At 31.9% G+C, this 17,080-nt stretch overlaps 1 protein-coding gene across 1 annotated transcript; it reads left to right on the plus strand.

The window, feature by feature from the left end:
• The first annotated feature begins 4,210 nt into the window (after nt 1-4,210).
• Nucleotides 4,211-10,635, plus strand: LOC123199679 (peptidyl-prolyl cis-trans isomerase CYP65). Its single transcript, XM_044614713.1, has 11 exons — nt 4,211-4,581; nt 4,675-4,737; nt 4,837-4,940; nt 6,060-6,151; nt 6,251-6,340; nt 6,445-6,520; nt 6,619-6,992; nt 8,238-8,494; nt 8,652-8,940; nt 10,016-10,126; nt 10,219-10,635. The coding sequence occupies exons 1-11, from the start codon at nt 4,454-4,456 to the stop codon at nt 10,426-10,428; spliced, it is 1,794 nt and encodes a 597-aa protein (XP_044470648.1). The 5' UTR covers nt 4,211-4,453; the 3' UTR covers nt 10,429-10,635.
• Nucleotides 10,636-17,080: the final 6,445 nt, after the last annotated feature.

The raw sequence follows: 17,080 nt of genomic DNA on the forward strand, positions 1-17,080 counted from the left end.
AGGAGATTCCCTTTAGACTTTTGGCAAAGCAATTAATAATCAGGAATTGGTTAAGAAGGATATCTGAGGGGCCACCCAATCTTGTGGCAGTATCATGAGCAATTGATGAAGGCAACATTGGCAAGTGATAAGATCCTAAGGGCAGTTGGATATGCTGAGGGTGGGTTTTATTATTTATATTATTTTATTTGATTTATTATCAATAAAAAATGTTATGTAATTTTTATTATATATAATAAATAATATAAATAATAATTTAATTATTACTTTTATCTTAAATATTAAAATATTATCTAAATAATCTTAATTTTATTATAATTTTATTCTTGTTTATTAGTTTTTTAAAAATAAAATACCCTTAATTTTAATCAATATAACAAATAATATAAAATATAATTTAAAATAATTATACTTAAGTATATTTAAGTAAAATTATATTTTAGTATCATTTCATTACTTTCGACCAAATACAATAATTATTTATATTTATAAAAAATTATCGAATATAATAATCATTTATTTCTATAATCTTTCAATTAATCCATCTTTAATATAAATTTTTAATTATAATAATAAAATATTACTCAAACCAAATATCACCTAAATTTAATCGGTTAAAATCCCTTCCAATCTTAGGTTGCACTATCTCTGTGTCATTATCCTTCAAAAGATTTTATGCTTCCTTCTAATTCTCATGTTACTTCAATTATTTTACTTTTTATCATTTCCTTTTATTATTATTTCACTTGATTGTTACTTCATTGATACATCATTAGGATTTTATGGTCTGGAATCTCCTTTTTTAAAGGATAGCCCAGTGCTTCTGGCATTATCATAACTTGCAGGCAAAGCCAAGTATCATCTGCCCTTACTTTAGTTTTTGTTTTGCTTCCTTTTTTTTATGGGTATGTAATTAAACCTGACAAACAAGCGAGTCAAGCTAGGTTCATACTGAATCAATATGGGTGTAGATAAAATGGGTATGGATAAAAAATAAATCAAGTTATACGGATAATGATTTCTAAAACCTAGATCTAGTCCTATTGGTATAAGTTAACCTACAGGGTACCTACTAATATTAATTTTTTATATTTATCTTTTTTTATTATTTTAATGTATTTATTTTATAATTTTCAATATTTTTCTTTTCAAGTACATAAGTATTTTGTGAAAGAATAAAAATATAACTCAAATTATAAAAATGTTTTCTATATATTTGAAGAATTTTAGTATTAAACACGCAATGAATACTTATAACAATGTGTTTATTGCTTATGTTCTTTAAAATTGTTTTCAACATAATAAATTCTTTGATTTTAGATTGGATTTGAGTTTATTTTATGTCAAAAAAAGGAAAATACATAAATTTATGTTGGGTGTTTTGTAAGTTTAATATTAAAGAGGAAGAAGAAGATGAATAGAAAAAAATAATGAGTGACTTACAAGCATACCTATCCCGTCTGCAAAAATTTATTACCTATGGGTATAGGTCCAAAAATCTAAGATCCATACCTGATTTTAAAAGGGTTATCCATGGGTGATTTACTTGTTTTGTCAGGTATACGTATAATTATATATACACACACACAAAAGAAATAAAATGAACAATGTTATATGTACACTTTTTTTGTATATAATTTGGGTAAATAAATTATATATTATTATATGATTAAGTGTTACTTTATTTTTTGACCAAATGACTATTTCCCACCCAAGGTCTAAGACAAAAAATGTTTCATCTTCATTGCGTCTTTGTCTGGAGATGAAGAAATGTCTTTATTGACCAGTTTCTTCAATCAGTGATGACTAGAAATAAAGAGGACTAAAAGAGAAGCCAAGAGAGAGGGAAAATGTCGTTGTTGCCGTCACCATCTCCGACGGTCAACAACGGTGGTTGAAAAAATCCTAGGGAAAATTGTTGATTTTTCAAACTTTAGATTGAGAGAAATTTGTTAGAGTTTTAAACTCAATGGAGAAAATTTGATAAATTTTAAAGTATTTTTTTAATATTGTAATAAATAACAATTTTATCCTTGTAGTAATAACAAAAATTAACAGACGTATGATTATTTAGATTTTTGATAATTAATAGACAAAAAGTTAGGTTTGCATTATATTTTGGGTGGAAAATAGTTATTTGATCTTATCTTTAATTCAAAATCATCTAATCATATAATGACATATCATTTATGTTTATAAATTATATAAAAAAATACATACACATAATTTTATTAAATAATAACTTGAGACAGGGATATAAACACTCAATCATAATTTTCAGAAGTTGCTTCCATCCGTAGACTTTACTATCCAGTAGTTCGTCAGAAAGAAAAACAACAATTTTTAAATATTAAAACTTTACATGAACTTCGGCGGCAATAGAAGGAAGCCATCGTTCCCCTCTAACTCGTTTTACTCCAACGACTTTTTCCTCTTCTCTTTTGGCTTTGGCTTTTGCAGCTGCATCTCTAGCTTTTAGTCTTGCTAATGACTTTTGGCTGGCATCTCTTGCTGCCGCCAATATATCCACACAATCGGAGTTGAATCGCGTATCATATCGTATATCAAATATTATATGATATAATTTTTAAAAAATAAAATAATAATAAAAAAATTTAATTGACACATTGTCATTTTAAAAAATATCACAAATATATTTAAAATTTTTCATATATATCACTATTATATTATTATTTTCTTTAAAAATATATTAATCTATATCAGTAATACATATCATATCGTATGATATATTCACTATATTGTATTAATTCGATATATCTTATGATACGTATAATTTTTTACTTATATCATATTGTATTATAAGATATTAATAACTATGATCCACATCAGTCACAATGACCGCTTAGAGTTGTTGTTTGAACTGCAAATAAATTTAAGAACTCATATATAACTAAAACTGAATAGAACAAAGTGTGATGAAGCAACAACAGACATACAAAATATGGTATATACAGAGAAGGGACGCAACCTTCTTTGATTTCATATTGGTTGGAATTGAAAATTTGATTGGGTGAAAATGATTTTGTTTGTTTGTTGTCATTGCTGAAAAATAGGATTATGTGTAGTTGGTTATGATTATTGAATGCAAACAATGCTATACGTACACACTTTTGATATATAATTTATGTATATAGATAATGTGTTATTATATGAGTAAACGTTATTTTATCTTTAATTCAAAATCATTTAATTATATGACAATATATCATCTGTATATTCAAATTATATATAAAAAAATATGTATATATAATTTTATTGAATACATTATTTGCTTCTGCTTCATTTTTACATTAAGGAGACTGAAATTGGTTGTTGTTGGAGCTTCAATTAGCTGAAGTCAATATTTTATATTCATTTATGCTTGATGATGCAAATAGAAAATTACTGGGGTTATTAATTGAAGTAGTAAATTTTTTTCACCCTTTACACATATATATAATCACTTTTTCTCTCGTTATATAAATATAATAATTTTTTTAATTTAACTTTATCTTTAAAAAATAAAGAGTATGAGATTTAAGATTGACTAAATGAATTGGTTAGTCAAAAATAATCGACCAACCAAGCATGCAAACAACCAATTTTTTAAAAATAAAATAGTTGATTGTGTGTTCGGCAAGTTAGCTGGGTATTTTGTCAGCTAACTAACCTTTTTATTGTCAAAGTCGTTGAAAATTTTCATATTTTTATCTCATTTCAGCTTAATTGGATGAGTAAGTAAGTTTTATATTTTGATTGAGTGAGTTTATATTTGACTGGGTGAATACAAATCCTAAATGTATTTCAGATATTTTATATTTTAAACAATATATATATAATAAGGTAAAAAAGTGAGTGTATACAATTATATTTTTTAGTCAACTATCGGTTTGATTCAGTTATCAGATAATTTTGAATACTCTAATATTAAAATATATCATATAAAAATTTGGTTTTTTAAAATTTAAACTTTGTTTTTTTTATTTTAAATAAAAAATAATATTTTTTTAATGAAAAACCTGACCCAAACCACTTGTGTCACACTATTTTACCACTGACACTAAACAGGTTAAATCTTGAGGTCTAGTCTTATAACTATTGAATCAACTGAATCAAATAATTCAAAATTTTAATTTTAAAATATCAATGGAAAAAATTTGAATTTATCGTATCTTATATATGAGGAATTTCTTTTTTTAATATTCAAACAATAATTTCGCAGTCAAAGGTCGAAGTTTGGGCCTTAATCGGGCCTCATACGGACAACAGAGAATTTCGATGTTTCGTCTGAGGCATCCGCAGGCATAACCGGCGAATTCACCTTGGTCGCCCGATTCAATATTACATTCAACGGAGCTCAAAACCCAAAACACACATAGTTTAGTGAAGCAGAAATCCCTAATTCGACAAAGCTAATAGTATCAGCCATTTCTGATTGTAAGAGAAAGCAAAGATGGGGAAGAAACAGCACAGCAAGGACCGAATGTTCATAACCAAAACAGAGTGGGCCACCGAATGGGGCGGTGCCAAGTCTAAAGAAATCCGCACACCCTTCAAACGCCTCCCCTTTTATTGCTGCGCGTACGCGTTACTTATACACTCCTTCTCTCTTTATCTTTGTGTTCACATATAAGAACATGTGTTTATGGTTTGCTGGATGTTTTCTGGATGCAGGCTTACGTTTACGCCATTCGAGGATCCTGTGTGTACAGCTGATGGTAGCGTATTCGATATAATGTGAGTTTTTTCTATTATATATAATTTTAGATTAATTTGAGATTTTTTAGGTTTAAGAGATTATTTAGGTTTTAAGTTTGGGAATTTGTGTACTTACAGGACTATAACTCCCTATATTAGAAAGTATGGGAAACATCCTGTTACAGGGAGCCCACTGAAGCTGAGCGATTTAATCCCAGTTACCTTTCACAAGAATGCGGAAGGTTTGGATTCTTCTGCTCCATTTTAACAGTTTTTTTTTTTTTTTTGTTTAGTATTCGTCCATATGTTATATAGACATATATTGTGCTCTGCTTCAAGATGAGTTATTGAGTCCAATCAAGGATTTTAATTGACAAGTCTTTAGTTTTGACATTGGGCGTGTATTTTAGAGAAACATGCTCTCTCCAATGAATCTTAATGATTTGGATATTGCTCATGTGTGATTGTGTTTCAGAGTTTGGGTTGACAAATTGTGTAGGAAATTATCCTAAACTAGCTTGAGCTGTTTCTATTTTCATCATTCTGGTGGTGAGCAGATTTTTAGGATGACAAGTAAAAAAATTTTCTCCTAAATGAGTGTAATTTATAAACTATCGTACAGCCTTAAGTGGGTTATGGGGCATAGTAGTGAAGGTGATACAATGATAATCTTGAAAGACTAAACACTGTGTCGACTTGTTTTTTAGGTAGGGCAATTTGCTGGTGAAGTTAGAGCCTCTAAACTGTTGTTCTTGGATGAGGCCTAACAGGCTTTTGGTTTGCTAGGACTGCCAATCAAGTATTTTGGTTGGCTTTTGATTTTCAAGTGACATATTTTTTTTCCTGGGGGTAGAAAAGAAAATATGAGAGGAATCAGTACCAGGGAATTGCTGTAGTTCTTGGAAAAATTCCATTGTAAGGAGAAGTGGTATAGTGGAGGAAGATAAAGTGAACCTTCCAAGTGTAGTGAATTTTTGGCATTTGACTTTATGAATAATAGATATGTTGGTATTATCTGAATATTAGTTTTATTTGAATGAATAGAGAGAAGAGATCTTCAACAACTTTCTTGTTTGCGTATTGCGGATTTATGGTGTCTATAAGCTCATAGATATGCAATGGAAATTTTTGGATTGCTGCTTCTACTTTCCAATAACTGTTTTCTTAATGTTTTATTTGTTGGTAAAACTGTCTGCATTCCTAAACAGCCACAGAATACTTGAGTATGATGGTTATATGATTTCATAAACTCAATCCTACAGACCATGTGTCTTTTATCTTGTTTTTGAGTTTTATATTCCTCTAGTATACTACTATTGTATCTTAACAATATAAATTTTTTTTTTCCATTTTCTTTGCAGGAGAGTATCATTGCCCTGTGCTAAATAAAGTTTTTACTGAATTTACTCACATTGTTGCTGTCAGGACTACAGGGAACGTGTTCTGTTACGATGTATGTTTTATGGATTATCATCATTTTTAGTGATATTGCTTCAAGTTCTTGTATATAGTATGTAAATAAATTCTTCATTTGTTTACTCTTGTCTTATAGGCAATCAAAGAATTAAACATCAGGACGAAGAATTGGAAAGAACTCCTAACTGATGAACCTTTCACTAAGGAAGACCTTATAACAATTCAGGTAATTAGTTGTTCTGAACATATGATTTAGCTTTGTTGAGTGCATGGTGGTGGCATGAATTATATGGTTTATGAGGGCTTTTATTTTTATGGTGTGCTTTGCAGAATCCTAATGCTTTTGACAACAAGGTTACTCATGATTTTGATCATGTTAAAAAGGGTCTGAAACTTGATGATGAAGGTGAGCCATACTGCTTGCCACTCTTGTAATGCCAGTTTTGAATTGTTCATTTCTTTTTTTTCCTTAATGATTGCAACATCTTGTTTTTCATTCTCCAGAACTAAAGAAAATGAATTCTGATCCAACCTATAACATAAACATTGCTGGAGATATCAAGCAGATGTTACAGGAGCTTGGAACTGAGAAAGGAAAACAAACTGCACTGCTTGGGGGAGGTGGCAGCAAGGCCCAAAAGGAAAGAGCTGCTGCCCTTGCTGCCATTTTAGCTGCAAGATCACGCATTAAAGAGGATTCCAAATCAGATTCAAATGGAAATGCTAAAGTTACTCAGGGTTTCAGTATTGTTGATGCTGCATCGGCATCGGTTCATGGAAGAAGTGCAGCTGCGGCCAAAGCTGCATCCGGTGATAAAACAGCTGCCCGGATAGCCATGCACATGGCTGGTGACAGGGCACCTGTGAATGCAAAGCTGGTTAGTGTTTTTTTTTTTTTTGTGCAGAAATTCAGTTCTCTTTTCATTATTTTTCTTATTAAAAATAAACAAAGGTTCTTCTTCGACAAAACACTTTGGGTTAAAGGCCCAAATAAATGATTATTATGAATTCTATATCCAGTCCCTCCCTTTGTCCCAAGAGCTTACTTTCAAGGAATATGGTAGCCACATGTCAAATAACCAGGAAATACCAGGAAATACCAAGCAATTTCCTAGCAAATCTGGTATTCATCCACCACACACAACTCATCTAATGAGTATTGTAACAACTCCAGCTGATTGTATATATATTCAATGGTCTGTACAATCTTTCCAGCAAACATAGATTGCAAACAGAATAAACCAATTAATATGGCATCCAGCAATAGATTTAGAAGTGAAAAGAAAGTCTGGCAACAGAGATGCCAGATCCTCCTTGGCAATCAGCCCCTTTTTTCCTGATTCTTCTATATTTTTTCCTTGCCTTATTTCTCTTTCCTCTCCACACTTTTACCACTGTCAAACAGGCCTTTTGCATCTGCCCTTTTGTGCATGACTCATGTGCCCTTTTTTGGATGTTTGACACCTCATCAAAAGGCAAGATTCCCCTACTTTTAACCTTACCTCTTCTTATAAATCTTGTAATAGGAGGCCTAACAGAGTACACTCTTGTTTTTTTTAGAAATCACTGTTAATGAAATTGCTCCTATTAGCCATATCTTTGTAGTTCACCGTGTCCTCAGTTGTAAATAGTGTCATCCACAGAGAAGACTGTCTTTTAAGCATCAATCCTCAATTGCTACATGTTAGCTTACCTTCCATGTCAATAAGGTGTAATCCAACTAAGAAGACTGCCATTTTTGCTTGTGTAGGCACTTTATTTTATTGCCTGGACATAGATGAGTCAAGTCATTAAATTGTTGACTTATAATTTCTTGTAGTAATCTTTGTCATAATTTCACAAAATCTACAACTTGGGGCTACTGCAGATCCATGTGAGTTGAAAAAAAGCTTTGGAAACTACAATAAGCCTTTGTGTGTCTTAATACAGGGGCCAAGTATTGTGTTTATTACTGAAAGCCCCCTTTGGATACTATATCTCATAACTTTCTGGCTATGAATGTTATAGGATTTAGAAATAGCCTTCAGTTTAGAAGTCAATGAATATGTTGGGGAGGTTGAGGATTCTGGGTATCAAAAGGGGGAGAAAGCATCAGTGATTTTTAACATAAAGTTTTGTTGCAGGTGAAAAGTCGCTTTACCACGGGTGCTGCATCAAGGTCCTTCACATCTACGTCGTATGATCCTGTCACCAAAAATGAATTTGAGTATGTCAAAGTCGAGAAAAATCCCAAAAAGAAAGGCTATGTTCAACTACATACAACACACGGAGATTTGAATATTGAGCTCCACTGTGATATAGCTCCCAGAACATGTGAGAATTTCATTACACTCTCTGAACGTGGCTATTATAATGGAGTAGCTTTTCATAGAAATATCAGGTACAGTGACAGATACTCAATTAAAATTCATTGTAAGTTATTTTCAAGTTGTTTTCTTGGCCATACTTTTTTTTTAAAAAATAAAATGTATGTAATTTTCAAGTTGGTTTCTTGGCAGCACTTCATTCTAATAAAGTGTTATTATGTACCTCTGTAGGAATTTTATGATTCAGGGTGGTGATCCTACTGGTACTGGAACAGGAGGTGAATCTATATGGGGAAAGCCCTTCAAAGATGAAGTGAACTCCAAGTTGCTTCACTCTGGAAGGGGTGTTGTTAGCATGGCAAACAGTGGTCCACACTCAAATGGTTCCCAGTTCTTCATTTTGTATAAATCTGCAAATCATTTAAACTTCAAACATACAGTCTTTGGAGGAGTTGTTGGTGGTTTGACTGCATTGGCAGCGATGGAGAAGGTTCCTGTTGATGACAATGATAGACCTCTGGTGAGTTCTATGTCTAGCATTAATCTCTGCAAAACTATATATAATGTAAATCTGTATCCATAGTTGTCAAAGGCATGCCTCAGGCATGCTTAAGCGACACTTTACTCAAGGTGACCTGTGGTTCAAAGGCGATCACCTTTAGTGCTTTTTCGGTGCCTTGGGAGAAGCTTTAAGCTTCGAAAAAGCTCACTTTATTATCATGTACATTTTCTACAACTAGATTATAGGGTTATCGACAAATTCTGAATAATTTTTGGCATAGTTTTAGGCTTTTAGGCAGGTTTTGAGCAATTTTCGGCCTGATATGAGGGTTATTTACAATTTCTAAAGTCTTTGGTGATGTTCAAGGTTGTCGAAGAAATTACTAACAAGTTCCAAGGTCATCGAGAGGTTAACGGTGAGTTCTAAGGTCGTTAAGAGGTTGTTGGCAAGTTCTAAGGTTACCAAAGAGGTTGTTAAAGAGATTTATGGTCGTCGAATAAGTTTACTAATCCCTTATAGATGGTTGTTAGAGAAGTCTAGACATGATAACTAATTATTGTTAGATCTATGACTATTGATGCAATTGTCGGTCAATTTTTTATTGTTGATGTAGTAACAAATTATTTTAAATTTAGTGGAAATGAAGAAAATTAATGGAAAATTTGAATCGCCTTTGGTAAAAAAGCGACACCTTTGCTTCGCCTTTTTCGCTTAAGCAATAGGACCCCTTATTACCTTTTGGCGCTTTTCGCCTTTTACAACTATGTCTGTATCTAATTTTTAGTGCTTTCTGTTTTACAACTTAATGGCAGTTCCTAAGTGATGATAGTTGTCATGTGTATTTAGGGAATGTTGTGTTAGGAATTGGCATTTTATTTGGTAACATTTGTTATCTTGAAGGTTGAGCATCAAACTAGCTTCAACTTAACTCAAAGTTGCATGTCTAGAAATACAAAGTTCATGATTTTTATGAAGATATTTTAGTATGTTCTGATCGAATTATCTACTGGACTCTGCATTATTATAAAATTAGTTAAATTAAATTATTGAATCCTGCCCTCACCGATATGTTATTTTCCTCTCTTTTGTGTAGGAGGAAATTAAGATAACCAGTGTAACGGTGTTTGTCAATCCTTACACAGAGCCTGATGAAGAAGAGGAAGAAAAGGCCAAAGAAGATGAAAATGCTGAGGACGAAGATAAAGTTCGTATGGGGACTCTTTTAAATATCAGTTGCTCTTAGAAATTGTTACTGTTTCCCAGATACTAGCTGATCTTTCTCTTGGTGCATTTCAGGATAAGGTTGGTGCATGGTTTAGTAATCCGGGTACAGGAGCAACGGAAGCTGGAGCAATTGGTGGTGGAGGTGTGGGGAAGTACTTGAAATCAAGGAATGCACCAGTTGAATCTGCTGCAGATGACAGAGGATCAACTGAAATCGTCGTGGCTAAGAAAAGGAAAGTGGGAGTTTCAACAGGTGAATTCAAAGATTTTTCTGGTTGGTGAGATTTCGCAAAACCTTGTACCATATTTTCAGGCTGTGAATACTATTAAACTGGTATTTGCCAGTATTGTTGCATAATTTTTAAGCTGGGGAAGAAGGTAACAGAAAAGGCTGCAGTTTTTTTTACTTTTGTTGTTTGTACAATGATGCATTGTGGCAGAATTTGCTTTAGGTTTTTTCCTGATAAATGCAGATGTTGTTCAAAGAAACACTTTTTTCCCTGCCCCAGTAATAATTGATTCCTTTACTTTTTAGGAGAAATAGGTTTGGAGTTCCCAGGCCTTTGGCCCTTTTCTGGTTTCTCTTTTTCCCTCCAATTAACTGAAGGGTTTCTGATAAATTTCTTTAGAAACAGCATTTCTGTGCCCTGGAATCTAGGTCTCCAGCTGTTTCCGCTTCCACCCTCTTTTCTCTCTCTTTCTTGTTTGTCAAAAGTCTGTTATTAACTGAACTAATGGATGCTGGGGGATTCTTTAGAACGTTGCACTTTCAAAGGTTCCATCTGGTTTCTTCGCAAGTTTGTTAACACGTTCAGCCTCATTTCGTACTCTTGCAGAAATGTTTATAATGCAAATGGTATTAACAGTAGCATTTTTCATGTAGAAGAGATGAATTAAATCAATCAATCCATGGAAATGTGAAATGGTGGATAATGGAGGAACTTTTATTCTCTCTTCCATTTAAATTAGACTTGTGCAACGTGTAAAGGTACAGTTTTGACCTAGCCTTCCTGGCAATACTCAGTGTATATATTAGAAATTTACAGTAACAGAACTGCAAAACCATATCAGTAAGCTTAACTACGACTACTCCGATCTGCCTGATTAAGATACCAATGAAGTTTCCTCTAAACGCAAATGAGTAAACTTCATATATAAGAATATATGAGGTTAAATGTTTTTTAAAAATATTTTAAAATTTTAATTTTAATTTATTTAATTTAATTATTTTGAAATGGATCATTAAATTTGGGATTTAACTTGTTTGATGTGAGTGAGTCTATTCAAACAATAATTTAGTTTGGGTGAGATTTTTTATTATAAAAAAATGTATATCAAAAAAGTTATGAGAATCTCATCCACTCTGATAAAATTTTAAATATAACAATCAATATCATATTTATTATATTAAATAAATATAAAATTTAATTTTAAAATACCATTAATAAAAGTATAAATCTTCACTTTTTTATATTTGAAATCTTCGTCTTCGTTAGGGTTGGATTCGAACTGAGCCAGCTCGAATTTGAGTTCGGCTCGGCTCAGTTCGAGCCCGAAACGAACCGGACTCTGCTCGACTCGATCTAGCTTAAGCCGAGCTTGAGCTGACTAGGGTCGGTTCGATAATTTTTTTTTTAAAGTTTTTATACAAAACGATATCGTTTTGATCCATATATATATACAAAACGATACCATTTTGATATGAAAAACGAACAGAACCGAAAACAAGCCGAACCAAGTTTGACTCGAATTGAGCTTGAACCGAACTCAAACCAATCATAAAAAATCCGAGCCGAATCAGAGCTGGCTGTGAGCCGAGCTCAGCTCAGCTCAAATCCAGCCCTAGTCTTCGCCAGTCAAATTATTTTTGAAAAGCAAACATACAGAATATAATCGCTTCATATGATGATATTCTTTTCTTGGGAATCGTATCTCATAAAATCTTCTTCAGGGGTCCTGCACCTATAATCCTATCTGGCGCACAAATGCTTTTGTTTGGGAGGAAAAACTTATATTTCACCTAAATTTTAGTCTAATGTTGAAAATAATATCTATAATAGATAAAAAATTAAATATCTATTTATTTTTAAACAATCATTAAATTTTCTATTAAATATAGGAGTAAAACCGTTATTTTACTATTTATATTAAAGTTATATAATTTTATCGTTCTTTTTTTTATTTTAAAAATTCACTTTTATCCCATATTTAAACTTTGAAAAGTAATTTTTACCTCTTAAATTTCTAATTTTTTCCACTCTCTCTTGGACCATTGGCTACTATGTAACTGGAGGGAGAGTGACAAATGTCGTCCAAATCTGGACGACAATTGTCCTCCTTGGATGACTGTTATCATCTAGAGGTCTACCTTTAAAAGAAAACTCTTTCGCATCGGTCTACCGGTGTCGTAGAAAGTGGTTAGATTTTAGGAGAGAAAAGTAAATTTTTTAAAACTTAATTCAGAAGAAATATATTAGTTTTTTAAATTAAAAGAGGAAAATAAGATAAAATTTTAATTATTTTAATATTATTGATAAAATGATAAATTTACCTTTTAACCTTAACAAAAAATATGTAAATGTGTCTTATCAAATTAAACTTTAGATAAGTATTTCAGATTCTTATCTATTGTGGGTATCCTTTTGCGTTACGCTAAAATTTGGGTGGAACATTGTCCTTTTCCCTTTGTTTGGCAACTCATTGGGGGTGATTTCGGATGTTCTTGGGTGACGCACAAGCAACGCAATTGGTGACGCCAGTTGGTTTTTGTGAAGTCCGACGGCGGCTACTTCATTTCAGAAACGATACGGCTTTCTCATTTCTAAGATGAGGATCCAAGTTCCCAAGTTAAAATGAAATCCACTTATTTCAGTGTCAGATATAAAATAATTCTGATCCTACTTCTGTTAAACCCACGGTGTTAAAGGCCTTATTATATGCAATGTTTTTTAAATTACGCCGGTGATTAAATCAATTATTTTATTAATTTAAGATTAAGTCGGTTTAATTAAAAATTGATTAGTTTAATTTATTATTAAATTATTATAAAATTTTTAAATAATATCAGAGTAATTAATAAATTTTGTTTTAAAATTTACAAAAAAACAAAACCAATCAAGATATCTAGATCTATGAGAATTGGAACATATATTTTCTAATAAATGATAATTATTCACCTAAATTTAATAAAACAATGAGATAAAAATAATGTCTCAATCTCATGATACAGAAAAAAAAATATAACGAGATACTTTTTTTCTCTTCTTTTTCATTTTATTTTTAAACTTATGTTTTCTTTATAGGCCCTCAGAAATTCATTCAATCTAATCTAAAATAATCAAATTATTAAAAAATAATTAATTTTTTAAAAAATACCTTAAAAATTACTCAAACTCAGTTCTGTTGGTTTAGACTAAGTTAATAAATAAATTACTTTTTAATATTAATCAGATCAGACTTGAAGCTGATTCCCAATTCAACAGAAGTTCTGTTGGTTTAGATTAATTTTAATAAAGGCCAAACGACTATTTCCCACCCAAGGTTTAGCGTTTTCTCAAATGTCCCCCCTTTAACTATGAAAACACCAAACACCCACCCATGACCGGTTAGATTTAACAGAACTCTAACGCCTAAAAATTTAATCTAATTTTCCCCCCTAAAAGTTTAAAAACTAACATTTTTTCCCTAAGCTAAGTTTGAAAAGATTGCATTTTCCCCCCTAGGGTTTATTTCCAAACCCTTCTCCGTCGCTTTCTCCGGTGCTATCACCGGCCGTCTTCCCCTCCCAACGGTTTCTCTTCCACCGACGACCCCTCTCAACTCGACCTCAACGCATCCGATGCAGAGAGAAGCCATATGGGAAGACGATTGTCTTCCCAGATGAAGACGACTCGTCTTCCCAGAGGACGACGAGTCGTCTCGTCGTCTTGTCTTCGTCTGGGAAGACGTCGTCTTCCCAGACGATGACGACGACTGGGAAGACGAAGAACTTCGTCTTCCCCGACGAAGTTCTTCGTCTTCCACAGCTTCTCCGACTCCGATTGGAAGTCCAAATGTGAGGAAAGAGATCTCCGGAAGGTGAGGATGCTTCGGGAGGGAGAGACCGTCGGCAATGGAGCCGGAGACCATCAGTAATGCTTCGGAAGGGTGAAACTGCGATTTTTTAAAACTTAGGCTGGGGGGGAATTTTAGTTTTTAAAGTTTAGGGGGGCAAAATATATTCTATTTTAGTTTATTTTTAATATTCTAGAGAAAATAACGATTTTACCCTTATCACTGTTAGAGTTTTGTTAAATCTAACCGGTCATGGGTGGGTGTTTGTATTTCCATAGTTAAAGAGGGGACATTTGAGAAAACGCTAAACCTTGGGTGGGAAATAGTCGTTTGGCCTTTAATAAATGCATACTATAGACTTTATACAGAAGCTCATGTGGGATGATCACAGACTCTACTCTTTACATAAAACACAGAAAAACACTTGTATGTATTGTACATCCAAAATTATATCATGTCAGTGCACGGTATACTTCACCAAGCTTCTTTCCTTGAAAGTGATTCATTGAGGTCATAGCCATCCCATTAGTTTTTTCCATTCAAGGAACTCATTGTCTTCCTAGAATTTACTTCAAATGGTAAACTAAACATCAAAATTCACTAAGAAAAACTGGCATTAAATATTCATTCGTTCTAAGTAATATTTTCATTATTTTAGTAATAAATTATCTATACAATTGTTAAAAATAAATAATTTTATAATTTTAACGAGAGAAAAATAATTATTAAAAATTTATTTTTGATCATTAAAAAGTTTAACAATAAAAAAAAAATTATCGTTATTTATTATTATAATTTCTCCCTTTAACAGTATTCTCATAATTAATATTTTTAACAAAAAAAGTTATAACGACATACGACAGTATGATTTTTATTGTCGTTTTTTAGTAGTAAAAACTAAACTTTTACCAATTATTATTTTTTATTTATTTTTAATGAAAGTATAAAAATCAATCACTAAAATTATAAAAATAATACTTATAAAGATTAAATATTTATCTATTTGTTATTTTTCTCTTAGGTTTTTTTTTTTTGTATAGTGATAATTAAACAACTTTTCCGTATATCCACAGCTGAATTTCTTCGACATCGATTCAACATTCATTCATGCCGTTAGATTTATCTTTGAATACACGGATAACTCTTTCGAATACTAACTTCCGGTTTCAAAAAAATCAAAGTTTTCAATATTTTCAAGAGTTTAAAAAACCAATCACGGGTATCGATTTTGTTCTCCATGACATGGTTGATAAAAGAAATCTTAATTTCCATTACAATTAGGTTAACTGCTCCATGTAGGACCTCTCCCAACATCATCAATGGATTAAAAAAGAAGGGCTGCAAGTAAAAAGTCAGTCAAGGAAAAGGAGAGGCAGAGGCCTCGTGATTAATGGGTTGTCGATTGATTCATTGATAACCTTTTTTTTTTTTTTTCCCTTGCAGTTGAGCTAATAATCTTTTCTGTGATATATGGAGGTGGGGTTGCTGTTGCAGACTTGCAGTCAATCAAAGGTGAAAAGAGATAAAGAGGTAAAAAAAGGCCATAAAAGAAACTATATATTTAAAACATCCCTACAAATACTTTTCAAATTAACTTATGGAGTTTAATTTCTTCCTGTTCTCAGTTGATGGTAACACTTTGATTTCTCATTTATAATCATTCTATCCATATACTCATTTTAAGTGTACAAATGAATATACACTTATGTATATCATCACGTGATTGATTATTATTTTATTTTTTAATTCAAAATCACATATATAATTATTTATATACTCAAAATGAGAATACATAATTTTATTGTTTTGAGCATACAGGAATATAATTAGACTACCGTTTGAGAATAAAGTAAGCATGAAGAAAAATATTACAACTAAGTTGTATGTCATGCATCACGACCACCCCAATCCTAATCAGAATTTCTATAATGGTTGAGGCAGTGACATCCCATGTACACATTTTAATTTAATAATCCTTAATTGAATCAATGAAGGGACCCAAAACACTATCGAATGTCCCTGAATTAAAGCCTTGAAAGTCTGTCTTTTCGTGTTTTTTATTTAGTAATATTGATTACGTATGCAATTAACATCATAGAATAGTATAATAATTTGAATGATGAATAAGTAATATTTCAGCCTGTAGAACCCTTCAATATTTTTTGAAGGAATATTTTGGGAATTGAGTAACCCAATTTGCCTTTCATCCAAGTAAGTAATTGTGCCCTTTCTTGAAGATCATGGAATAGTACAACACATGGAATTCTTCCAAATGATTGATGAAGAAAACCAAAGGCAAAGACCAAGGAAAAATGAAAAAATAAAAATAAAAAGATCTCATGGAGCTATAGTGTCATCCAACAATAAATATATACATTGATAAAATCTGATAACTAATTGATTCAAAGTGTTACAAGGGAATAGGTTGACTCGAAGAATGGGAATGCTAAACATATAAAAGGATGGCCAAATATAGACTTCTCTTTCTAAAGAGAATTGAAGATGAAGCTTGAGGACAACAAAATAGAGACAATAGACACTCAAGTTGAGTTGTAGTGGTAATCATTTTGACCCAACTTAACTAAAAGAGGTGCATGCTCAAGTGGGGTGAAGAAGAACAAGCCATAAATTGCATTGTGGCATCTAGAGAAATGGCCTTGTTTTGTAGCTGTAGTTGGAGATTATATACATTAGGGTAAAGTTTGAGTTTGATTGGTGATAGTTATGAGAATTTGTGGGGAAAAAGAAAAGTAGAAAAAGCATGCCCTAGAACTTAGAGAAAGGCAGATTTTGGTATTAGAATAGAAGATTATAATATGGAATAATTGATAACATGCCATGTATGGGTTAGTCTAATTTTGTATAGAAAAGTGAAAAAGGA

Source organism: Mangifera indica, chromosome 16 (genome assembly GCF_011075055.1).
Source record: "Mangifera indica cultivar Alphonso chromosome 16, CATAS_Mindica_2.1, whole genome shotgun sequence".
Lineage (NCBI taxonomy): Eukaryota > Viridiplantae > Streptophyta > Magnoliopsida > Sapindales > Anacardiaceae > Mangifera > Mangifera indica.

Coding starts and splice junctions, on each gene's coding strand:
- LOC123199679 (XM_044614713.1), top strand. CDS start 4,454: ATGGGGAAGAAACAGCACAGCAAGGACCGAATGTTCATAACCAAAACA. Junction 4,941..6,059: donor CTTTCACAAGAATGCGGAAG/GTTTGGATTCTT, acceptor TTTTCTTTGCAG/GAGAGTATCATTGCCCTGTG. Junction 6,521..6,618: donor TCTGAAACTTGATGATGAAG/GTGAGCCATACT, acceptor TTCATTCTCCAG/AACTAAAGAAAATGAATTCT.